A 26,183-nucleotide genomic window follows, 5' to 3' on the forward strand; every position below is an offset into this window, starting at 1 on the left:
CCCCGCCCCTACCAGCCCCCACCCCCAAAAAAAAATTTAGTTTGTTTTTAAAAAATATTTTCAATTTCAAAAATTATTTTCTACTCTAGTAAAAATAAAACATATTTCTCAAAAATATTTTTTTATTCATAAATAAAACACTAAAAATCTTTTTCGAAAAATATTTTCTACTCATCAACCAAACATGAGAAAATAAGTCAAAAATCAACTTGTTTTCCAAGAAAACATTTTCCTTCGTACCAAACACACCCATAAACTTTATGTTTAATTTTTTTTTTTAAATGACTACTCCTAAATCCTAGTTGATAAAACCTTGACAATACATTCATGGATTGAACAGTCATCTATGGCAGTTTCACACAAGGCAAAATGTCTACAAATAGACACAACCAAGGGAAAAAAAGAGTTGAGAGTCTGTCAGACAGCCATTAGACCATCCCAGCACCATAGTTGGAGCTGAGAACGATCCTCTACGGCTCCATGACCCATTGAGCCACAGAGATTGTTAATCACGCTCTAGTCTAATGGCCACGTCTCATCAACCAGACTTGGTTTCCTGTCTCCTTAGAAATCAAGGATACAGTGGTACGAGCCTATAGAACAGATCCTGTTCAAGTAAGGTCGTGATATTGTATATCCATACTCAACATTAATAACAGTTCCTCACTGCAGTGTTTAACCGATGTGGGATAAACGGACAGCATAGTTGTTGTTTTTAAAGAATTAATTTGGGCCCCTGGAGAAAACTAAGCACAAAATTAAATAAGAGAAAAATCTTTATTTGAATTCTACTCTTAAATGTTGTACCTTAAAAATTGCACTTTTATTTTCTCTTTGCAAATCCATATTTTTGTCGAAAAATTATCCTATATAGTTAATAATTTAATTTTATGTATATATGCAATAGGTTGACTCCCCTAATTTTTGGTTTTACTCGTATCTTTCTTTTAATTAATATTTTGACGCGTCCTTCATGATGAAAAGATTTGAGAGGGAAGAAAGTTTGTGTTAAATGGGTTGTCGAAACTGCAGATTAGCTGTTTGATAAAACGCCCAACAGAACAATATTTTTTCTCCTATGTTGCCTGTATTTTTCATTTTGGTTTCTGCTTGGTACTTGTTGCTCGATGGGAGGTGATAAATATTCCTAGATATTAGTCAAGGTGCTCGCAAGATAGCCCCGGACACTACACTTACACTGAGTTTGATGGTAAATATTTTTCACCGGACAAAAATTTTTTTGACACATTCCCAAGAAAAAACATTTTCTGTTGCTTAACTTAAGCCAATGAGGAAGCTCATTCTGTGTCAGCAATAAAAGTACAGTGTACTGCAAATGAAGCAAAAGTTGAAGTTGGTAGCACTGAAAAATGTAGAGTTCCATAAAAGATTTCCTTTGGCAATTCTTGGCCACTCAAAAATGCCAAATCACACACACAAAAAAAGCTATTCATCTACAAAATTGGCCCACTTAATCACCAGCCCCATGATCCTTCCACATATCTACAACTTTTCACTAGGGGATATCAAGATTTTGCTAAAATTTCAAAAAAAAGTCCTCTTGCTATGGAGGCTCTCAATGCAGCAAGATTAAACCCTGTTTCAGTTTTTTCTGATAGAAGAAATGAATCCAAAAAAATCCCATCTTTCCAATTCAAGAACCTTCAAAATTCATCCAATTTTAGCACCAACTTGTCAAGATCAGTAGAGGGTATATCAAGAAATGTTCAAGGGGGTTTAGTTTTACTTTCCTCTGTTTTCACTACAGGTTTAGCTAAAGCATTGACATACGAGGAAGCACTTCAGCAATCAACTACTAGTACTAGTACTAATGATTTTGATGCAAATGCATTTGTTGAAACCTTGACTGATTTCGTATCAGATAATCCTTTAGTTATAGCTGGTGGTTTTGCTGTTTTGGGTTTACCATTTATTGTGTCTCAGGTGTTTGGTAAAATGCCTAAGCCATCATGGGGTGTTGAGTCTGCTAAGAAAGCTTATGCAAAATTGGCAGATGATGCGAGTTCAGAGTTAGTAGATATACGAACCACTGTTGAATTGAAACAAGAGGGGAATCCAGATATAAGTGGTTTCAAGAAGAAGCCAGTTACAATTGTATATAAAGGTGAAGATAAGACAGGGTTCTTGAATAAGCTAGCTTTGAAGTTTAAGGAGCCAGAAAATACCACATTGTTCATTCTAGACAAGTAAGATTTCAAAATTATTCTTATGTTGATTGTGTACGTAGAGTGTTGTGTTTTTGAAGGTATAATTAAGTAGGTAAAAGTGTGTACTCTCTGACAACTTAAACTTTTAGTTAGAGTGATCACACACTTCAATATGGTTTCATAGCAAAAAGAGGTCCTTTGTTCAAGGAACTTGGTCTAAGAAAGAGAGTCACAGCCGCACGTGAAGGGGTGCGTGTTGAAGACGTAATTAAGTAACTAAAGGTGTGATCATTCTAATCATTAAAGTTTTTAGATGAGATGGTTGCACACTTTAACAATATGTTTATCTTTTTGGAATCTTAGTGCTACCTGGCGCAAGTTGTCCCTTAAAACTGAACTAGACAAAGAATCATGTGCTTACATTCTTTAACCAATCAGGGGCCGTTTGGTAGAGTATATAAGGATAGTGATGGTGTATTAGTAATGCTGGTATTAGTTATGCTTGCATTAGTTTTACTGAGATTATTTCTTATGTAGTGTTTAGTGTGGTATATTAAAAATAACATGCATTGCATAATTTCTAAAAAATAATTTGTTTACAAAAATAGACTCCACAAATATGCTTGTATCAGCCAACTTGTTGAACGAATTAACTCTAATCCTTTTTCTTTCTGGATTGTAATGAAGCCAGATTTGATGGAAACTCTGAACTGGTTGCAGAGCTTGTCACAGCAAATGGTTTTAAATCTGCATATGCAATTAAAGATGGTGCTGAAGGTCCCCGAGGATGGAAGGTTATACTCAAAAATATTGTTATCTTTCTGAATTTCCTAGAATGTTGGTGGCGTGAAGCATACTGAATTCCAATTTCTGCAGAATAGTGGCCTCCCTTGGATACTTCCTAAGAAAACATTTAGTCTTGATCTGGGCCTGTCTGATGCTCTTGATGGTCTTTTTGGGGTATGTTTTTCTCTCTTAAAGCACTGTTACTTTGCATTTGACCTCCCAAATACAGATATGGTTATGCCATTTGAGTCCAAGAAGTTTATGGGGTTTCTGTAACTGCAAATTGGTAAAATGTAATGTTTGGAGTCTATAAACTCATCGAAGGAAAAGGCATGGTAAATATGCATGCAATAGGAGTGACGTTGATGTAGGATGTCACGGCAGAATTTAATGAGTTGACATCTCACTTCCTGGGATTTTCAATGCATACAACTTCTGTTTTTCCTAATTGCACAAAAAATGCCAAAAGTTCATGGTCGTATTGACTATAACCTGGCCTCTTAGCTATGGTTTTCTATAGAAGTCCTACCATATAATAGGAGTGGACAAATCAAGATTTTCTTTTTCTATTTTAAAATGCAAGGAACAGTTGTACATTTCTGTTTTGTAGATTTTCTGCACTTTAACTCCGCAATCCTTATATAACAATTCCTAGGTGAATGGTTTTGGGATGACAGATACAGGTAACACCTAACATCCCTTTAAAACAAATGATAGATATAAGTGACATATCACATTTTTATTTAAGAGACTACTCAACTTGCATTTTATCAAAATCCACTTGGCTATATGTTGAAAACTACTAGTCTACTGCTACTGTTGGCGTAACATTTTGACTTAACTGAGATAACTTTGGTGGAATGTGGATATGCAGGACGGTTCTGATTCTGTCGCTGTAGGTTTGGGTGTTGCCGCAGCTGCTGCATTTGGACTCTTGGTGTTCTCAGAGGTCGGGCTCCAATATATCTTATCTTGAACATTATATTGAGCACAATTTGTTAGAAAGCTCACCATTGGTCCTTTTTATCAGGCGGAAACATTACTTCAACTGTTAGGTTCAGCTGGACTTATCCAACTAGTCAGAACAAAACTTCTATTTGCAGAGGTAAGTCAGCACCATTTACAATGTATCCTTTTCTTGCCTCGAAAGGGATATCAGAAATGTAGTCCTGCCGATCTGGCCATTAGCTGCACTCATCTATCTTGCATTGCTCGTTTCTTTTACCTGATGAGTTTCTTATCCTTTTTTCAGTAACAAATATATCCTTCAACTGTAATAAGATCTTGAATCTAAAATTGTGTTTTCTGAAGACCACTTGAAGGCTCAAATTATAACATGTAAAAGAAATATCAACAACAGCAACAACAACATACCCAGTAAAATCCCATGGATGGGGTCTGGGGAGGGTGGAGTGTACGTAGACCTTACCCCTACCTCGTGGTGGTAAAGAGGCCGTTTCCAAAAGACCCTAAGCCAGGTAACACATATCAAAGCAGATATAAAAAGAGAAAAAAGAAGCGGCTCAGGTAACACATATCAAAGCAGATTTCAAAGGAGAAAACAGAATTAATGAAGACATCACAAATAATAGGGGAAGTATTCTAAAACATACAGAGAAAAGGAACAGTAGCGGGTAGCCACAACAAAATAAAATGACAGCCAAAACACAATAAACTACACGTAGTAATAGAAATTGAGTAACAAGAAACAACAAGAATAGTGCTAATACTACTGGTATGCAAGGAGAAGCCTATCTCGCTGGATAACGAGACGACACTCAACTACCTACTAACCTACCACCCTAATTTGTGACCTACGTAACTTCCATGAAAGATATATCATTTGATTTTTTAATTTTACTTCTAAAACTGCTTTGTTTTATGATAGAAGGTGAATCCAATTTTACTAGCGACTGGCCTCTATGGTTTCCACAAGTTACTTAACATTGATACTGATCACTGTAGAAACTTTTTGAACTTGAGAGGTCCACTAATATGTTGGACATTTTCACTTTCCAGGACAGAAAGCAAAGTCTGCAACAAGTTGATGAGTTCCTCACCAAAGAGATTGCTCCAAAGGAGCTTGTAGGTGACATTAAGGTAATGTGCTCATAAGTTCAGAACTTACTAAAGTGTTTTGCTTGCCATATCAGAGAACTGTATGTTTGCTTTCGACAAGATATATACTTCATAGTCACAGTTTCATTAATCATGTAACTAAGCTTCTCACCTTGAAACTTCAGCAAATAGGGCTGGCTCTTCTTCCTGTTCCAGTGACTAGAAAAAATCTGCCTGAATCTGCAGAGACAAGTGAATCAGTTCCCGAGGTGGATGCTGCATCATCTAAAGTAGAAGCATCCGTCGAGACACTTTCACCATATCCTAATGTAAGTTTCCTTTTCATCCTGAATAGTTAGTTTGATCATTTCATTATGATTTGTGTAGTGGCCTGTCCATAACACGAGTCACTAGCTCGTCCTTACCAACCTTCACCGTATAAACCTCATGCCCAGACCTATCTACGTTATATGATCCACTTCAAGGCTCATAGCAAAAGAATGTTAGTTGTTCACACCGAGCCATCAATGGTTGCCATCATCTCTTTCTAATGTGTTGATGCAGTATCCTGATCTCAAGCCTCCAACGTCACCGATACCTTCACAACCTAATGGCAGTGTGGGGAAAGCTGAAACAGTTTCCAAGGTAGAAGTATCTGCCGAGTCTACTCCAGAAATCAGTTCAGCTCCAAAACCAGAAGTAACAGCAGAAGCACTAACTGGAATTACAAGGCCACTTTCTCCATATCCCAATGTAAGTTTCTCTTTATCGCAATAGTTGGTCCCATCATTTCACTATATCAGGATCAATCGAGAATGATCTCATTTAAATTCTGAGATTGTGGTATTATATTGCTGAATGGACTAATTCAATTACTTGTGATTTGTCTCTGGGACATCCACATCCCGTGCTGTTGTCATCTCATTCATATTAACATCTGTACACTGGTCATCTAAAAGATAACTTCATGTAACCGTTCATTAAAGTTGGGAGTAACGACCTAAAAACTAAGCAGGCTACCTGCTGCAACACGATAAAACGTACACTGATAATGTAAAAAAAGTTTATACTGTTAGTATATATAAGTTAAATCATTTCTTTATTTTGGTTGCAGTATCCTGATCTCAAGCCTCCGACTTCGCCAATGCCTACGCAAGCATAATGTTGGACTTGCAGATTTCCATATCCAAGGTGTATCACCTCCACAATTGCCATTTTTTGTAAAAATTGAAGGAAAGTTTGTAACAATATTTCCATTCTTTGTAATTTATTGATGAATGTCATCATGTTTTGTAGATAGATATGGTGTAGAAGCTTTGTGTGACTTAAGCAATACAATCACTTCTAAGCAAAACCATAGCAATATATTAATAGGAATGAAAAACATTAGAATCATTAAACCTTGAATTTCTTTTAATCCCTCAAATATCTGAAGTTTACTCACCTAACTAATTTAGATCCACGTCACATAAGTCCACTAAAGGGTTCAAAGTGTGTTCCCAATTGAGTTCTCCATTCCTAAGGTTTTGACCTAACACCTTTGGTTTAGAACGGAAAACTCTCTGTCATTTCACCACACTCCTTTATACTAAACTCTAAACCTTAAACTAGTTTATTTTTTGCATATGTGTATTTAACGCATTATAGTCCAATTAACGAAACTAAGTAAACGGAAATAGGAATTTAACATAGGGTTATTAATTCTAAAGTCACTTTTATATATAATTAAATTAAGGATAAAAATGTGCAGATCCTTTTGCGATAGGTAGATTAAAGAAACAATTAGAAAATTGTTAAATCAATAACCTGACACTAATATTTGTTTTGATTTTTTATTTATCAGTTAAATTGAAATTTGCACACCCTAGTACAAATAATGAAACACCTTATGTAACATAAAAAGATCGTTAGACTAATAAATTTAGTTATCTAGAATCTGTAAAAAAAAATAGAGGGTGGAGTAGGGGTGGTGGCATATAGGATCAAAGGAGTTCATTCGATTTTTTTTGTGAAAATATATACCCTTTTATACATATTTTTTTTAAAAAAAAATTATATATATAAAATAAATGTTGAACCTCTCTCAATTTTTTTCTTACTTTTTCATATTTTGAACCTCTTAATAAAATATTTGACTATGCAAAGGGCATTAAAAACTAATTTGAGATATAATTGGGAGTAGGGGTACGTAAAAATCGACTTAACCAATAAATCAAATAAAAAAAATACTATTAGTTTATTAGTATTAGATTATTGGGTTAACAATTTTTAAACTAATTTGTAAATTTTTTTAATGGGTCGATCGGTTTTATAATTTTGGTTAATGGTTAAATCAATAACCAAAATTATAGTGAATACCAATGCTATTTCTTAAATTTTAGTATTACTTTCCACCGTATGCAACACATGTTAGACTCTTTACTTCTCTATTATGTCACATTTTCTCTTTTTGCACAAAATAGTATTACCTTCTCTTTTCTCAGTTTTAGTTTTGATTGTGAAAAATGACAGACACTCAATGTTGTTTTCGTAATTTTTTGTATGAGACTTTAAAAGGAATTCGAACAATTATGTCTTAACCAAAAGAGATAAGTGTATTTTTGTGTTGCACTTATATTCTTGCTATCATGTCTATGATTAGATGAGCATTTATTTATCGGTTAAATTGAAAATCAAATCATTAAAAACCAAAACTAATTAATCAAAATTCGTTAAGAAATATCTTATTGATTTAGTTATTAATCAATTTAACGTGTTTACAAACTATAAATTAATAAATTAAATTAATAATATTTAAAATTGAACCAAACCGACTAACGGCATCCTAATTGGAAGTACAATTAACTTGCCACTATGATAGACTAAATTTTTTCTGCCTCTATAAGTAAAAAGTGTCAAAATGACATAACATAACCTTATATAAAGTGTCTAAAATAAATATCACATAATTAATATGTCTAAGTGAAATATGATGCCAATTTTAGGGATCGCCGATGAGCTAGACCCTTTTTTATGAATAAATTATAAGAAAGAACGCAAGAACTCCATTTATTCCATATATCCCCTTTAATTTAGGTGAAAAGGTGACATGAGAATAATAGGATAAAGTGAACCAATCAAGTGGAATCTTCCTCGTGATTTCTAACCTTTGAAATAAATGGAATTATTTATTTTATAGGATAAAAGCTGAAATGTTTGTTAATCTGGGTGCACACAAAGTGCTTATATCCAAAGGATAAAGGCTATGACAGAAATTATAGTATTGTGGGTTATTTTGAAATTTATCATGAAATTATTTATTACTTAATTCCTAGTTTATTCTTATTATTAACTAAAGTCCTCTTTCAATGCATTGAAGTTATTATATTCAATAAGTGATATAGTAAAATTGTCATTCTATTTTATTTATTTATTTAAAAAATGTGTCAAATTAATACTGAACAAGTAACAATAAAGAAAGAAAATAAATAAAAAGCTATCTTTTTAGGGGGAGGGGGGTGGAGGAGATAAAAAAAAATGTCACATAAAATGTGAGAAATTGATGATTTTGTTGAAACTTCCGTGCAATTATCCCAAGTCACACTAATTGATAATTCAAATTATTTAAAAGATGCATGAAAAATAATGATTAAAAATAAAGGGTAATGCTAAATGGCCAGAATTTGGTCAAAAAATTTAAAAGTCTATAGTATCCTTTTTATTTTTAAATAAATTGTTCTTTTTTCCATTTTTTAATTAAAATGTATGAAAGTTAAAAGGGTAAAAATGTTTAAAAAGGTAAAATAAAATAGTGTGAAATATGTTATTTTACCATTCTGGCCAAAAAGATTTTTCAAAAATAAACTTGTTTAAATTTTGAAATTTGAAAGGTGACACATAAATTAAAACGGAGTGAGTATTATTTGTTTCCTATTTCATATTCATGTTGACAATATAAAACTAAATGAAACAAGTAAGAATGACTATATGTTGAATTGGACATATGAGGATCTCATTGTTTCATAAATGAGAAACGTGGTTAGCAAGAACTTTTATAATTGATTTAAATTTCTTTTGATAAACAGTGTGTATAACGAATGAATTATTTTCTGCATTTAAGTGATGAGACTTTTGGGAATTATATTTTGTCCTCAAGTGGTCTTGAGTGATGTGCCTATACATGAGCAGAAATTATTAATTTTGTTCATTTTTACTTGTTTATTTTATATTTTGTATGCTTTTTATGAAATAATTATCAATATGTGTATTTAATCATAATATTTATACTAATTGATGTATAGTCTAGAATCTTGAAAAATGAATTAGAGAATAAGTAAATACTACTAAGAATTAAATAGATTTTTTTAGTATATATTAAAAATGACAAATAAAAATAAAAAATATTTTCAAAATAATGTACAAGTGAATAGAGGGAGTGTTTCATGACCTTGGGTGCAACTTCTAGGAAACAATTAAAAAATCAGTATATATTTCCTTTAAATTCTAATGCTCTGTTGAAAAATGTCACCTACATCATTTTTTAGATTTTTGACAATTTCCTTATTACATTGATGATTTTTTTTTTTTTGGACCCAAACTCATATTTTTTGTACCAACTTATGTTTATAAGCATTTTTAAGTGACTTAATTTAGGGGGATATGATAGACCCGAATTTCCTCCATTAATATAAAATAGTCAGTTAAATGTTTAAACTATACGAAAGTTTTATTGTTTTTATTAATTATTTTTTTCGTATTATTTAATTTATATTTTTACATTATGCGAGGGTTTCAGTTAGAGCTGTCAATATGGGTTGGCCTACCCCATCCGGGCTAATCCATACAGGCTTTGAAATTTAACGAGTCAGGCCGGGCTAGCCCATTTTTGAGTGGGCCAGAAAATTGTTGGCCCAGCCCACAAGTACGTGGGCTACGGGCTTTGCCGGGCCAACCCTTTTTTTCTTAAAAATATATTTTTTATATTTTTTAAATTAAATTATAATTTAAAAATATTATTATAAATATCGACAAGACAATATTACATGTTGTTAATGTTACTACTTGTTAATCAAATACACAAATAAAATTATTTTATAATATTTATTAAGTTTGATTTCAAGTAAAAGCATAAATAGCTAAATAGAAATATCAAAATAATTGTTTTCCAATGATTATAATAAAACACAAAAGCTTTGACAATATTCCATAGGCTATGGCCTATGTAGTGATTTCCTAGAAATTTTAGGGAATTTTTTTTAAGTAGTACATATTTTATAAACATAATTTGTATTTAAATTATAATATTTCAAACTTTAAACAGATTTTGAGTTTAGACTCTTATTATTTTTAATACTCTATTTTATTTTTATTTGGCCCACGAGCTGGCCCTATCCATATTTTTCAAACCCCACAAATCAGCAGATTTATTCAGGCCGGGCTAAAAGCCCTTTTCTTAAATGGGCTCCAAAAATCGTTGTTCATTCCTATCAAATCACGGGTTAGACCAGACCGATCCAACGGGCCTAGCCCATATTGACGACTCTAGTTTTAGTGAGGTGCCATCATTTCAATTTTCAAGAGAGAATTGAAAAAAAAAAAAGAGTTTTTCCTTTGTTAAGAAAAATTTGTGTGATTAGTATTAGAGTCAAAATTTAAAGACTTTCATTTTTTTTTAAAAAGAGTCCAAAAATAATAATTTAACACCATTTTGTTTTATCTTTTACAAGGTGTTTGTTTTTAAAGTTTTCTCATATTTAATTGATCAATATATTTTCTCCAACAAAGCGTTAAAAAAATAAGTTTTATAAATCACACTTCATGCTGATTTCTTGTTTTTCATCCCAACAATCTACATCCAACCCGTCCCACACTAGCCTTCCCTTGTCCTCGTTCCCCGGTCCCCATCCCCCTATACTCTTGGACACATCCTCCCCCATTAATATTCATCGTATTTATTAAAATTATATTAAATACTTTTGAGATAGTATTGTTTTAACATATTTATCAAATATAAAAAAAATAAGTAAAAAATCATACACTAACCTATCATCAACGTCATATCACTCTTCCCTTTGTCAAAGGCAACAACGTGGAACCATGTGTGAAGAGTGTTCCTTTCTTCCTATTCCTTTTCTTCACTTAAATAATACATTCTCCACCTCATTTCTATGTGTTTTCTATTTTTGCCAACATTTTTTGACATCATAAAATTTCATTTTACTAACAAATAAGCACTATAAGTTTTAATCATCCCTTTCTCTTGAAGAGACTCTTTGAAAATATTTTCTCCGTTTCAATTTGTTTGTCCTATTGTTCTTTTTAATATGTTTCAAAAAGAATGTCTCTTCCCCTTTTGATAATTTTTTAATTTTAACTTTTCACATGATATGTTTAAGACTACAAGAATAAATAATATTTTGGTACATTTTATGTATTTTTAGTTTAAGGCCACAGATTTAAAAGTCTTTTGTACTTTCTTAAACTCTGTATCAAATAAAAACTAGACTAAGAAATTAAAAAGGAGGGAATAATTTATAACTAGTGAATGGGATCTGCTTCGCACAATTATGAAAGAAACCAATAAATTTAGTAATATTCTTTTATAAAAATTGCTCCCGATTGGATATGAGGTTTAAGAAAATCTATTGAAATATATATAATCTAAATAAGTCATAGATACTTATAGGACTATATAACTTATCTCATTAGAAATAAAATAAGAAGTTTAAAATTAGTCAATTTGCAACCTTATGGTTTTGGATTTAGTCTCAATTCTTTCTGATAAGATAAAGTCCATTTAAAAGGACATTCTAGGTATGACATAATAACATAGATCTTTTATAACATTCTACTAATCATTTAGATCAATAAACACTACTCAATTAGCTGTTCAAAAAAAAAATTGGTAGGTAGCAAATATGAAGGCCATAAAATCATAGTAGTACTTCTAACAACAATTAATGATAAAAAAAAAAGAAGAAAAGGACATACTAATCAATCAAGGGACAAATAGAAAGACAAAATTGGAAGAAAAAAAAATGAAAGTTAAATGTAATTGATGGTGGTGGCCAAAAAATTGGCCCACATTAGAAACTTTCTTGAATTATTCTCGAATTCTTTGTTCACATTACAAATTCTACTTTCCCACTTTCCACATATTTTCCTCCTTCATATCCCCCTATCCTTTCTTACTGTTTTTGCAATTCATAAAGAAACCTCTTAGTAGTTACATAGCACCTTCACTTTCTCTCTTTTGTCCTTACTTATTTCTTGAAAAAATTTAGTGATCAATTTGTCATCTTTATATATAATTTTCAGTGATTTTAAATACTCATTTTTATACTTGTTTTCTTGTTTTGAAACATCCCATTTAGTGCTTTGGCTTAACTCTTTCCAATTCACAAAAAAATTGATTCTCTTTTGCATTTTTGTCATTGAGGATTGAATCTTCTTGCTCTTTTGTCATTCAAGATTGAATCTTTTATGCATTTTTGTCACTAAAGATTGAATCTTTTTGGTCTTTTGTCACTGAAGATTGAATGTTTTTGCTCTTTTGTCATTGAAGTTTGAATCTTTTTACATTTTGTCACTAAAGATTGAATCTTTTTGATCTTTTGTCACTAAAGATTGATTCTTTTTGCTATTTTGTCACTAAAGATTGATCCCCAAATGGAGAAAGTTAAAGCTTGGGGTAAAGAAAGTCTAATTACTGAGCTTACTCAAGGTAAAGAGTTTGTAAACCAGTTTGATCCTCTGGCTTCACCAAAGGAATGTGATTTACTTCTTGAGAAAATACTTTCCTCTCTAGACAAATCATTGTCAATTTTGAATTGTGAAGTTCTTAATGGAACAAATGATCCTTTTCCTTTGAGGGATCAAGGCCAAAAAAAGAAAAGGTGAATTAATTTGGTCCTCAATTAAATAATTTTCTATGGTTTCTTGAAATTGAGGTTTTGGATTTTTTTCTAATTTTTTTTTGTTGGATTTGTAGAAAGAAAATGCTGCAATGGAGTAAACAAGTTAGAATATGTGGGACAGAGCTTGAAAGTTTCAATCATGATGATGGTTATAGTTGGAGAAAATATGGGCAGAAAAACATTTTAGGAGCTATTCATCCAAGGTAAAAGAAAAAGAAAAAGAAATCCCTTTTTTTTGTTTGGTTGTTAAACTATTTTCATATTATGACAACCACACTTTTTCACTTTTGTTAGCTAGTGATAGTTTTGAAATTATAGAATATTCAATGCAAGAATGTCCTTAAATTCACAACAATTCAACTTTTGGGCTTGAAGGGTTTCCAAAAATATAGACAACCCTCATGAAAGTATGTTTGCCTATAGAACATGATTAAAGTGTGTTTTTTTGAATAAAATTAAGATTAGTTCTAAGTATTTACTTGGGAGAAGGGGAGCCTGACGTAACTAATAAAGTTATTGTCATGTGATATAAGATAAGTATAGCAGAAGCTTAGTGCACTGAATTATCTGGATTTGTATCTAAGATGAATGTTACATTTGAAATTGCAGGGCTTATTATAGGTGCACTCACAGGAATACACAAAGCTGCTTAGCAACAAAACAAGTTCAAAAATCAGAACAAGATCCTTTAGTCTTTGAAGTGACATATAAAGGAATGCATAGTTGCAAAGCCTCACAATCATCAATATTCCTTTCATATGAAAACCAAAAGCCAAATCAGTGTCAAATAAAGAAACAAAAAGTTGAAAAGTTGAATACTATCAAAGAAGAAAATGTTCCTTTCACTCCACTAAAATGTGAAAGTCAAAATGCCCAATTCTTTGCCAATTCAATAGAGCCATTTACATCAGAATCCATGTACTTGTCATTGTTGCCAAATCAAGAAGAGGAGTTTGAGATGGACAAGATTTTTCAGAGCTCAGAATCGGATCGTATTGTGTTTAGCTCAACGCCAACTTCAATAATTGAATCGCCTTTTTGCAGAGACTGGGATTCATCAGTGGATGATCAACTTGATGTTCATGATCCTAACTTGATGATCGACATTTCTGAATATTTCACCTAATTTAAGAGTAGTAACAACGTCAGGAATTCATAAGATGCCAGAGAGTCACACTTAGGATTTGAACCTCTGACCTAGAATTGGGTCATATCGAGTGTTTTTGTGATCGACACTAACTTGAGAGCCAACTCTTTGGAAAACTCTATTTTTTGTACTATTTTGTTTTTTCTCCTGTGAACTTTTTTTGGCAATGTACTTTACCATAAATTTTGACACCACTTGTTACAAACGATAGAAAAAAAAAAATGTCAAGTGGCTCTAAGATTTGTCTAAAATATATAATGTCATGTCTGTAACAAATTAAAATTTTGATTCAGAAACTAGTTAATTTTGTTCATTGTGGCTATAAAATGCCATTCTTCCTAGCAGAAGTAACACAATCATCAAGTAGCTCCTTCATTCCATATTTGTACACAAAACCTTTTTCAACCAACTTTTTTGATCCCCACTTGATTTCTCTCTTGGGGTCATTCAAGTACCTGAGATTGACAAGTTTAAGGAAAGGAAACTAAAAATCACATTTGACAAAAATATCACATAAGAGGTGGGATGGTCAAGGGTGCGTGTTGAGAATATAATTAAATAGTAAAAGTGTTGCTCTCTCTAACAACTTAAATTTTTAAATGAGATGGTCACACACTTCAACATGGTATCAGAGTGAGCAAAGGTCTTGAGATATCGAATCTCACCGCCACCTATATTAAAAAGAATTCTCACGTGATAGACTCATGAAAAAGACTCAGGTCCGCACATGAAAAGGCCTTAAAAACGAAGAAAATGACTTCCTTAATAGATATATTCTATGCTTATTTTATCCTCCTTACCCACCCAATTCCCCCGACCCTACCCCTTGACCATCCCAAAACCTTTGATTAAGTGTGAAAGGAAACTCAACCATCCCACTACAATCCAAGTCGGTTATCAAGGAAGTAATGTAATGTAGAATGCAAGATTCATAATAACATCTTACTCTTGGTTGACCTTAAACTCTGGATAATTGTGTTGATAGTAATTGCCAATCTCTGCAGTAGAAACAAATGAGCTAGCACACAAGAAACGCCCATTGAGAGAACCAACATTATTCATGAAGAACATATGAGCTTCACACACATCTTCAATATGTACTATTGGAACTTTTCCATTAAGTTCCTCTAAAAACTTGATTATATTGCACAATTTCTCCTCTTGAGTGAACACTGACAAGAACATAGCAGAAGTTGATGGGAAATAAGGCAAAAAAGTGTGTCCACCCACAAGGCCACAACATAACGTAACCACTTCCAAACCTTCCTTCTCAAACTTCAACACCTCTTTCTCAGCTAACATCTTTGACTCTACATAATCCTATAATAATATATAAGAGAATTTAAGTTATATGTACTGATTATGTAAAAGTTATTTACATAACTGTATTCATAATAAATAAAAATTGCACACTTTTGTTTATAACAACTAAATGAGATATAAATGTCATATATTAGTATATATATATATATATATATAGAACAACACCTCATTATAACGACATAATATATAAATATGTCCTTTAACTTGGGGTCATTTCACATTTATACTCTCCAACTTTGGGTGTGCACAAGTTGACACTTAAACTTGTATAAAGTTGAACAAATAGACACACGAGCCCTATTTGGCATAATACACATAAGACACCACGTATGATGAAAATTTCCATGTATGATGTCAAGTAGGACGTTTGTGTATAGTTGTTTAACTTTATACAAGTTTAAGTGTCTACCCGTGCACACTCAAAGTTGGAGAACATAATGTTAGGGTTTTGTCTTGATTTTCTTGCCATATTTGAGTTTTACTTTTTCCTTAAAGAAAAGTCAAAACATTATCATAAATGTTTTTACTTTTCCTGAAAGAAAAATATAATTCTCTTCCATATTTGGTTTATTCTTTCCTTGGATGGAAGATTTGGAACTCTATAAATTGAAGATTCCTCTTCTCATAGGATAATACAATAAATTCCACAATGTAGTCGTTTAAAGACTTTTGTTTATGGAGAGATTTTCTCTCTACATTTTCTATGTTTTTAATTATGTAGGCCAATTGGTCATATCATATAATAATATTATGTCGTTTAGTATAGTTTTATGTGTTGTCTAATTTATCATCTTATGATCTGCAATTGTAAGCTTCTGCATGACGTCCAAATCACTTTCGAACCCAACACATAGATATGAGCTGAGGTCAAGTTAAAGAACATATTTATGTATTATGCCCATTATAACAACCTAGAAACTTTTCAACAAACTTTGTCACTATAGAGAGGTTTGGTTGTATTTATAAATCAAAATAATAAAATAGTGCTAACGCAAATCAAATTTGTCATGTAAATTGAAGTCAAACAGACTACTATTATCCACTTATAATACCACATTTTGCCGAAATCAAATCATATCAAATTAATATAGGATGATAATAATATAATGCAGCATATAGAAAGGTCAATAAATACATTAATTAAGCTCACCCAAAGCCACGGTTGGTTGTAAGGATTTGAGAAATTAAGAGGTGTCCAACATGTTTCATCCATTAATTCTTTGAAAGTAATTCCATCTTCCTTTAATGGGGAGGCAGCTATAATAGAGGCAGTATAAATAAGTCTCTTAACTGTCCCACTTTTAAGGCAAATCCTTCCAATTTTCTTCACTCCATCAACTGTTGCCTCTGTTCTATCTTTGTACTGTTTCATATATTAAGGTCAAGATTACAGATAAAAGAAACAAGATTTATTTAAAAATAAAATTTATATATATGAAACTAAGTAAAAAGTGTTGACCATAACAAATATGAGTATATAATAACATATTATTATAAATCAATTTCATTTGATGATAAAAATAAATAAATTATAATATCAATGCACATAATTCAAACTCAGTTATAATTTGGGATGAGAGGCAGTGATGGATCCAAAATTTTCACCGAATTCAAATAGTATCTACGATTTGAACTTGGAACTCAAGATAAATTCTAAAGCCCTATATATAATTGTTATCGAGTGAACACCCTCGCCCCTCCTAGATCTGATCCTGAAAAGAGGGATTGATGAGTATCATCAGTGGAATTCCATACCTGAGATCCTTCATAATGCAATGAAGGGGTGGCAACATGGAAAACAAATTCACAGCCTTGAATAGCTTCCTCAAATTCCTCAGCTCTATAAATGTCAGCTTCAAATAACTTTAATCTTTCATCTGCACCACTTAAGCTCTTCAATAGTCCCACCTTTGACTCATCCTCTACATTTAAATCAACTTAACTAATCATTTTAAAAAACATCCACACACACACTATGAAAACATACATGGAAAACAGATTTTCATCGAAATACTGGGAAAAAAAAAATCTGTGTAAAAACACTAGTCTTTTTTTTTCTTTTTTTTTTTCTGTTCTCATTGATTCAATCAAAATATCTATGAAAATACCCACTCAACATACCTAAGTTTCTTAGTGTAGCATGAACAATGTAACCTTTGTCCAAAAGTTTTTTAACAAGAGAAGAACCTATGTACCCTGCACCTCCTGTAACACAAACTTTGTAAGTGCTTTTCTCCTCCATTTGTTGGGTCTTTTGCTTTATCTCTTCCTCCTCAGCCATTTCTATAATTGGGATATGATCTTTAAGTGATTGATAAATGGAGCTTGTGGGCTATATAAAACTAGGGGACCCCATATTTTGGTACTATATCTCTATATGGAAATTAAAATCTTAGGTATGTTGACATTGTAATGAAATATTTATAGTACCATGGTCCATGAATGCAACTTAACATGTGTTTATATCTCATTATTATGCTAAGTACCAAAAAATTGAGTATCACCATTCAAATTCATGATACTCTCCCTGTCTCTAATTACTTGTCAATTTTTTCTTTTTTTATATGTCCCTTTTTACTTGTCTATTTTGACAAATCAAGAAAGGACAAATTTTTTTACCTACTATAATTTCAGTTAATTAATTTTGAAAAAGATAGAACTTCTTGAAAATCTTAAATTTTTAATCCATCCACTTCATAATTAATAGGGGTAAAATGGTAAACTCAATATGTCAATTATTATTTTCTTAATAGGTGTGTCAATTCAAAAGTGGATAAATAATTAGGGACAGAGAGAGTATTAAAATTACAAAATATTAAAGTATATTCTATCTTGTCATGTCAACAGGAGCGGACCCACGTGGAGGTTAGGGGATTTGTCGAAAAATTACATTGTATATATAAGGTCTATTTTTTATTTTATGAGTACATTTATTAAAATGAACCCCCTCAAAACAAAAGAGAGGCATGGCTTAGCGGCTAAGGGGTTCAACTTTGAGTCTTTGACCGAGATGTTTGGGGTTCAACTCTCACTTGTAACATTTTCCCACTTGTTTTTTTTTTTTTTTTTGCTTTGAAAGGCTGAATGAGCTCTTGTGTTGGGCTCAAATCCAACTCCATTTCATTGTTTTTGGAAGGCTGAATGGGCTCTGGTTTTGGGCTCAAATCCAACTCAATGAAATGCCTCATTGTTTTTGATTCAATGTAAAACTTTATTATTTTTGTTATCATTATTTTTATCTCTATGCTATTTTTTTTCTCAATTTATCTTTGTTTAAATTTATTAGACATATTTTAGATACTTTTGTCTACTATTCTTCTTATTTATACTTCTCATTTTATTTCTACATAAGTCTCTATGTACTAACGATGAATTATTATAAAATTTGAAATTGATTTACAAAAAATATTATATAAAATAAATTAGATAAAAGTTAATCTAATGAAGAAATTTAAAAGTCGTGAATAATCTTTTAATAAAATCTAATTAATTGATTACCCCCCCCCCCCCTTTAATTTTATAGTATTTCTTTCTTCTTCTTTTTTCAGTTCGATTTTAAAAAGATGAAAACTAAATTAAACTTATTTGTTCTATTTATCATTTGTCTTTTTCACGAATGACTAACCTAGTAAATTGAATTAAAGGAACTAAAATATCGACGATGTCAATTATTTATCTTATGACTATTTATTATAATATCTTAGTGGTTGAATTAAAAAAAATCAAAAAAAAAAAAGAGTAGAACACTGGAATATAAAAGAGAAAAAAAGCACAAGAAATATTTTTAAAAAAAGCTCGATGAAATAGGGTAAAAGTAAAAAAAAACTTAACGCAGCATGACAAGGCAAGTTAAACTTATTGGATTCAGATTACTAGTTTCCTCCTATCTCACTCAGTTTTTCATCTTGTATTTTTACATGTTTTCTTATTTATATTTCGAACCCCCTTCACAGAAATCCTGGATCCGCCACTGCATGTCAACAATCATAAATTTACAAAAAAAAAAAAAAAAGGTGGTATAACTCATGTATTGATTTTTGGGATTGAGTTAGATCCAAAACTCATTTTTTATAAAATTTATATGAATCTTTTTTATTAACTACCTATGTGAAACTTTTTCATTCTTCAACAAATTCTTCTTCCCCTCTTGTTATGCATTGCTTCGAAAAATAAAACAAAGTGTCACATAGTGTGGTTTTCACCATTATTTGAGTTCGTTGAAACTCTATAATTCAAAGTATCGCTATTACTGAATTATTTATTCCGTTCTATCCCGGAATTATTAATTAAGAATACGTACATAAAGATTACAACTTCAAATATGGAATTTTGACTTTCATCATGAGATGTTTATTCATTGTTACTATAAAATGCCATTCTTCCTTGCACAAATAACACAATCATCCAATATCTCCTTCATCCCATATTTGTACACAAAACCTTTCTCAACCAACTTTTTCGATCCACACTTGATTTCTCTCTTGGGATCATGCAAGTACCTGGGAAAAACATATTCCCGGGGAAAATAATTAGTTACTTAAAATAAGGAAAATGACTTAGTTTAGCAGCAGAAACAAGTCTCATAAACAACATTATAAGTTCATTGTCTCATCTCCACCTTCTAATGACCCTAACGCCCACCCCTTGACCACCCCAGCCATGTGGCATCCCACCCCATAATATAGTTTTAGGACAATATGTTTTTGCTCTTTTTACCAAAAAACACAAATAAATAAATAAATAAGTAAGAACTACTTTTTTTCCTTAAGAACCCTTTCAAGAATTGGAAAATGTTTTCCATAGAACCAAACACAAATCAAATTCTCCTTTAATTTGTGATTAATGCTATCAAATTATTTATTTTATCTTATTTTGGCTTTCCACCTGATTCGATATTCATATTGTAGTTAGACTAATTATTCAAATTCACGTATTGCAGGATTCATTCTTAGAGCACTCCCAACATGATATTTTCTCTACCAAGAGCTCAAACCCGAGACATATGATTAAATATGGAAAAATTTCAACCATCCCACCATACCCCAAGTCAGTAATCAGTAATAAGGTTGATATAATGTCTTACTCTTTGTTGACCTTAAACTCTGGATAATTGTGTTGATAGTAAGTGCCAATCTCTGCAGTAGAAACAAATGAGCTAGCACACAAGAAACGCCCATTGAGAGAACCAACATTATTCATGAAGAACAAATGAGCTTCACACACATCTTCAATATGCACAATTGGAACTTTTCCAATAAGTTCCTCTAAAAACTTGAGTGAATTGTAGAGAATCTCCTCTTGAGTTAACATTGACAAGAACATAGCATCACTTGTTGGGATATAAGGTAAGTAAGTGTTTCCACCTACAAGGCCACAACATAATGTAACCACTTCTAAACCTTCCTTCTCAAACTTCAACATCTCTTTCTCAGCTAGCATCTTTGACTCTACATAATCCTATAAATAATAAATAAATTACAAAATTTAAGTTTTATGCCATGTTTGTGAAAAAAACATGCAATGTCAATAATACACCTGAATTGTCACTTTTTTGCCAGTTTCACACCCTAACTATTATTTGTTCACTTTTCCTACCTGGATTATCAGTATTTGTATAAAACACACATTGAAGCTGACTAGGACAATAATTATCATTTGTTCTTTTTTCCACCTAAACTATTACCATCTACTCAACTAGGTGTGTGTTGATACATATATAGATGAATTTAGGGGTGTACATGGTCGGGTTGGTTCGGATTTTTCAAATATCAAACCAAACTATTTGTGTCGGATTTTTAAATTTATAAACCAAACCAAACCAATAAAACTTGGGTTTTTCAACCTCGGGTTTTTCGGATTTTTTCGAGATTTTCGGATTTTTTTGGGTTTTTCCGGTAAAGTATTCATACAAACATATAATTTACTTGTACTTCAAATATTTCTTTAGTCCTACCAAAATACAACTATCTAAGGTGTTTCTTAAGAAAATAACACAAAATATTATATGATTAATGACACTAAAATATCCAACAAAAAATAATATAATGAAATCGCATAAAACAAATATTGCAAATTAACAAGTCATAATGAAAATGATCATAATTTAAAAGAACTAAATCATGCTAAAATAAGTTTAATAAGTATTAGTTACATGACTAATTATTAAAGGAAATTAAAATTAGATTATGTATTTTAATCGTCTAAACCAATTGAAAACTAAAGAACAAATATTCAATATTATTGTCATTCTTAGTGTTGAATTGATTTTCTTTTTTGTCATTAGTATTAATTTGATTTAGATTTAAGCTTTATTATAATTACCAACATCTATGGACTATAATCTTTATTGAACCATTAAGAATTCTAAGTTTCAAACTTGAAATAATATATTAAAAGATAAAAACTATGAAAAAGTATAAGAAATATTTAAAAATTATATCAAAGTGAATATTTTTATGTATAAAATAAAATTTTAAAATTATATATATAATGTCGGGTTGATTTAGTCTCGGGTTGACGTGAAACTCAAGAAAAAAATTATAAAAATTCAGATATATTTTTAACCATTAACTCTTATATATTTTATTAGTATTAACATAGAATAAATGGTAAGTCATCTAATATATTACTGTATTATTAAATATAAAACAAATGAAAAAATGGATTCAAAAGAGAAACATCAAGAAATTGGAGATTCATTGGATTCATTGTATATCTCTTAGCATGACACAATGATACAAAAAGCTTTATTAATGCATCATATTTGTAGGAGCATAAATGAAATACTTCCTCCATTTTAAGTTTTGAATTGGACATATAACTTAGGAAAATAAAAAAGATTTTTCAATTTTGTAATGTTAAATTAAAGATATGTCAAATGTATCAAAATAATTTTGTATCTTGTAATCTTAAACATGTCATGTGGACATTTGAAATTAAAGATTGCTAAAACGAGAAAGAATCATTTTTTAAAAATAAATTTTAAAAAATCAAACAAACTGAAACGAAGAGATCAAAAACATTAGGCTCACCCAAAGCCACTGTTTGGTGTAAGGATTTGAGAAATTAAGAGGTGTCCAACATGTTTCATCCATTAATTGTTTGAAAGTAATTCCATCTTCCTTCAATGGGGAGGCAGCTACAACAGAAGCAGTATAGATAAGTCTCTTAACTCTCCCACTTTTAAGACAAATCATTCCAATTTTCTTCACTCCATCAATTGTTGCCTCTGTTCTATCTTTGTACTGTTTCAAATATTAAGGTCAAAATTACTTATAAAAGAAATAATAATCTTTTCTTTTCTAATTTATATGATACAGTTGAAATTTTGATATTTAAACTTTTAAATTTATCGTGAACTCAAACATAAGAGTTTTATTTATTTTTTTAAAAAAAAAACATATTAAAACTATGCTAAAAAAAAAGTGTTAACCATAACATAAATGATACAAAAAGATCAGGTAGAATATTCTATTTCAACTATGCAGAATTACACCATTAATATTGCGTAAGATATGACTTCATATTGTGCGAGACATAGTGCTAAAATCATGTTTGTAATTATAGATTTTTGTATATAAGTAGTCTCTAGCTTATCTATAGTAAATAAGAAAATATAAAATACTTTTTTAAACTCTTTTAATTCTTGATTTATCAATAGTTATCGTAATATCTAAAATATTTTTAAAACATATAAAGAAATTTCAGTCAAAGAAATGTTAATTGACTCTCGAAATTTCAATTATGACACATAAATTAAATTGAAAAGAGTACATAACTACATATTATAATAAATCAATTTTGATGATTAAAAAATAATAATTTATAATGTCAATCCACAAAACTCAAACTCAAACAGAATTGGAGATAAGAAACACAGTACGTAGTGGATTCGGAATTTTTACTAAAGGTGTTTGAAAAATAAAAAATATAGTGTTTAATCTTATGTTCAAGGGACTCAATATCAAAATATATACACTAAAATAAATAATTTTTTGTCAAGTAAATTTGGGTGAACACCATGGCCTGATAGGAGGGATTGATAAGTGTCATCAGTGGAAAAGGGGATGAAATTCCATACCTGAGAACCTTCAGAATGCAACAAAGGTGTGGCAACATGAAAAACAAATTCACAGCCTTGAATAGCCTCCTCAAATTCCTCTGCTTTATAAATGTCAGCTTCAAATAACTTTAATCTTTTATCTGCACCACTTAAACTCTTCAATAGCCCAACCTTTGACTCATCCTCTGCATTTAAATCAACTTAACTAATCATTTTTAAAAACATCCATATATATTGGAGTTATGTTGTTTGAATTCTTCAAAAATATCGTCCGTTGACCCTCAAATCATTCAAAACATAAAGGATCTGATATAAGTATAACCACTACTAGAAATAGAGGTTTTTAATCAATGATAAATTTATGTTATAAAAACATGATTTTCCCGTTCATTTTCTATCAAACCAACTTACTACAAAAACTCATGATGTTAAACAGATTCTCATTGAAATATTACTTGAAAACTTTCTAATTTTTTGTGTGAAGACACGACTATTTTTTTTTCTTTTCTCATTTATTCAATTAAAATATTTATGAAAATACCCACTAAACATACCTAAGTTTCTTAGGGTAGCATGAACAATGTAACCTTTATCCAAAAGCTTTTTTACAAGAGAAGAACCTATGTACCCTGCACCTCCTGTAACACAAACCTTGCAAGTGCTTTTCTCCTCCATTTGTTGGGACTTTTATTTTATCTCTTCTTCCTCAAAGCCATTTCTATATTTGGGATATATGATGCTAGTGATTGATAAATGGAGCTTGTTGATGATATAATACTAAAGCCCATGTGTATTTTTTTTTTTTGTCCAATTGTACTATTATAGGTTAAAAGTCTAGTTTGGTGTATCTATATATATAGAATTAAAAGGCTTTGTTACGTTGACATTGTATAATATAATAAACTATTTATAGTATCAATGCAACCTAACATGTTAGTTGAAAGTTATCCCCATTAAATTGCATGTTTTAAGATCCCATTATTATGGTTAGTACTAATAATTGAGTTTTGCGATTCAAATTCATGATATTGAAGTTAGAAAATATTAAAATGCATTATATCTTGCTATGTTTTCCTCTCTTTTCGGTTAAATCCCAAATGATGGTGTGCTAACTCATGTCATAATCATCACTTCTATCGTATATGTTCTACCTCACTTAATATCCCACTACTCTCTAATTTACTCTATGAAAGAATTTATATACCTATATATAGAGTTGTTTCTTAATTCCATCATGAATTGCGAGATGAGAAATTTACTCAAATTCTCTCTTAGAAATTGCCTCCAAGGATTTCTCAAAATGTTGAAAAATGGAGAAGAACCCCAAAATTTGGAAATAAACACTGCCAGGGGTCCACCGTGAACGCGGACCCTCGGCTCATTAACTCTCCACGAATGCGAAGCTTTGACATCTAACCCTCCATGAACGTGGGAGCTCCTCCACAAACGTGGAGTTCTGGCCTCCTACCCTCCGCGAACGCGATCCAAACCTCGCAAACCAAATATGCTACCTAACTAAAATCGAAGTTCCGAACTCAATGGAACCATTCAATCACGAATATGAGGTCCCCTTCACCCGAAACCTATATAAGTCACAAGAAACTAACATAACTCCTAAAAGGTCAAACTAAGCTCCGGACCTCTAAAAATCTAACCAAGACATATCGTAGGCCTAAAATCATTCCATGTATTCAAGGGAACTATCAAAAATTCGATCCGAGCATCGAAATCCTGAATGTTGACCAAAGTCAATCCAAAGACTAAATCTCAACAATTTCCAACTTAAGACATCAATTCCACAAAAAGACTCCGAAGTTGAATCAGGCCACTCTCTTAGACAAATTTCACAATTTGGAAATGATGGAATCAACGAAATTTCATTCTGAGACTCAAAACTCCATGCCAAAAGACACTGAAATCCACATTTTAACAACTTTAGCCTTTCAAAACGGTAAAATTGTCATAATTCACTACTTTTTACTCAAAACTTGAAACCAATTTCACAAACCAATCAGAAATGACTCTGAGCAACAATTGGCACGGGTAAAATAGTAATTATACAAAAAATTCTAAATATGGCATTCCGGGTCATTACAGAAACCCCTCTATTATAGCCAATAAAGGAAAGTATATACATGTGTCTATTGTGCCTTATCAAAAAAGTTATAACCCTTTTGAAAAGTCACAATCTTTCGAATAGGGGTGTACAAAACCGAACCAAACCGCAAACCGAGTCAAACCGAACAAAAAACCCGACTAGTGGTTTGGTTTGACTTGGTTTGGTATTGGAAAAAAAAACCCGACTATATTTGTGTTGGTTTGGTTTTAACTAAAAAAAATCAACCCGAGACCAAACCAACCCGACATTATATATGTAATTTTAAAATTTTATTTTATACATAAAAATATTCACATTGATATAATTATAAAATATTTCTTATACTATTTCATAGTTTTTATCTTTTAATATATTATTTCAAGTTTAAAACTTAGAATTCGGAATGGTCCAATAAAGATTATAGTTCATAGATGTTGATAATTATAATAAAACTTAAATCAAAATCAAATTAATACTAATGCAAAAAGAAAATCAATTCAACACTAAGAATGACAATAATATTGAATATTTGTTCTTTAGTTTTACATTGGTTTAGACAATTAAAATACATAATCTAATTTTAATTTTCCTTAAATATTTAGTAATGTAACTAATACTTATTAAACTTATTTTAGCATGATTTAGT

The 26,183-nt window shown here is 31.0% G+C and overlaps 4 protein-coding genes across 6 annotated transcripts; 2 read left to right on the plus strand and 2 right to left on the minus strand.

The window, feature by feature from the left end:
- Positions 1-862: 862 nt before the first annotated feature.
- On the plus strand, positions 863-6,336 carry LOC102604510 (rhodanese-like domain-containing protein 4, chloroplastic). The gene is made up of 9 exons (XM_006366498.2): positions 863-2,207; positions 2,860-2,962; positions 3,045-3,128; positions 3,829-3,903; positions 3,985-4,059; positions 4,974-5,054; positions 5,198-5,341; positions 5,577-5,765; positions 6,127-6,336. The coding sequence occupies exons 1-9, from the start codon at positions 1,567-1,569 to the stop codon at positions 6,172-6,174; spliced, it is 1,440 nt and encodes a 479-aa protein (XP_006366560.1). The 5' UTR covers positions 863-1,566; the 3' UTR covers positions 6,175-6,336.
- Positions 6,337-12,152: 5,816 nt separating this feature from the next.
- On the plus strand, positions 12,153-14,367 carry LOC102605179 (probable WRKY transcription factor 30). Of its 2 annotated transcripts, XM_015304935.1 has the most exons (4): positions 12,153-12,603; positions 12,635-12,886; positions 12,982-13,110; positions 13,517-14,367. In XM_015304935.1, exons 2-4 carry the CDS (start codon positions 12,660-12,662, stop codon positions 14,031-14,033), a joined length of 873 nt encoding a protein of 290 aa, XP_015160421.1. In that variant the 5' UTR covers positions 12,153-12,603; positions 12,635-12,659; the 3' UTR covers positions 14,034-14,367. The 2 variants fall into 2 exon arrangements, with proteins under 2 accessions (XP_015160421.1, XP_006366562.1); XM_006366500.1 differs by having other exon boundaries at positions 12,153-12,886.
- On the minus strand, positions 14,134-17,745 carry LOC102604843 (dihydroflavonol-4-reductase-like). Of its 2 annotated transcripts, XM_006366499.2 has the most exons (5): positions 17,499-17,744; positions 17,133-17,299; positions 16,528-16,740; positions 15,001-15,374; positions 14,134-14,509 (listed from the first exon to the last, which is right to left on the minus strand). In XM_006366499.2, the coding sequence occupies exons 1-5, from the start codon at positions 17,656-17,658 to the stop codon at positions 14,374-14,376; spliced, it is 1,050 nt and encodes a 349-aa protein (XP_006366561.1). In that variant the 5' UTR covers positions 17,659-17,744; the 3' UTR covers positions 14,134-14,373. The 2 variants fall into 2 exon arrangements, with proteins under 2 accessions (XP_006366561.1, XP_015160419.1); XM_015304933.1 differs by lacking the exon at positions 16,528-16,740 and having other exon boundaries at positions 17,499-17,745.
- Positions 17,746-19,564: 1,819 nt separating this feature from the next.
- LOC102605858 (anthocyanidin reductase-like) lies at positions 19,565-24,114 on the minus strand. Its single transcript, XM_006366501.2, has 5 exons — positions 23,994-24,114; positions 23,458-23,624; positions 22,409-22,621; positions 20,461-20,834; positions 19,565-19,876 (listed from the first exon to the last, which is right to left on the minus strand). The coding sequence occupies exons 1-5, from the start codon at positions 24,112-24,114 to the stop codon at positions 19,741-19,743; spliced, it is 1,011 nt and encodes a 336-aa protein (XP_006366563.1). The 3' UTR covers positions 19,565-19,740.
- Between the last annotated feature and the right edge of the window lie 2,069 nt (positions 24,115-26,183).

This window comes from Solanum tuberosum, unplaced genomic scaffold (assembly GCF_000226075.1).
Source record: "Solanum tuberosum cultivar DM 1-3 516 R44 unplaced genomic scaffold, SolTub_3.0 scf00653, whole genome shotgun sequence".
Classification (NCBI taxonomy): Eukaryota; Viridiplantae; Streptophyta; class Magnoliopsida; order Solanales; family Solanaceae; genus Solanum; species Solanum tuberosum.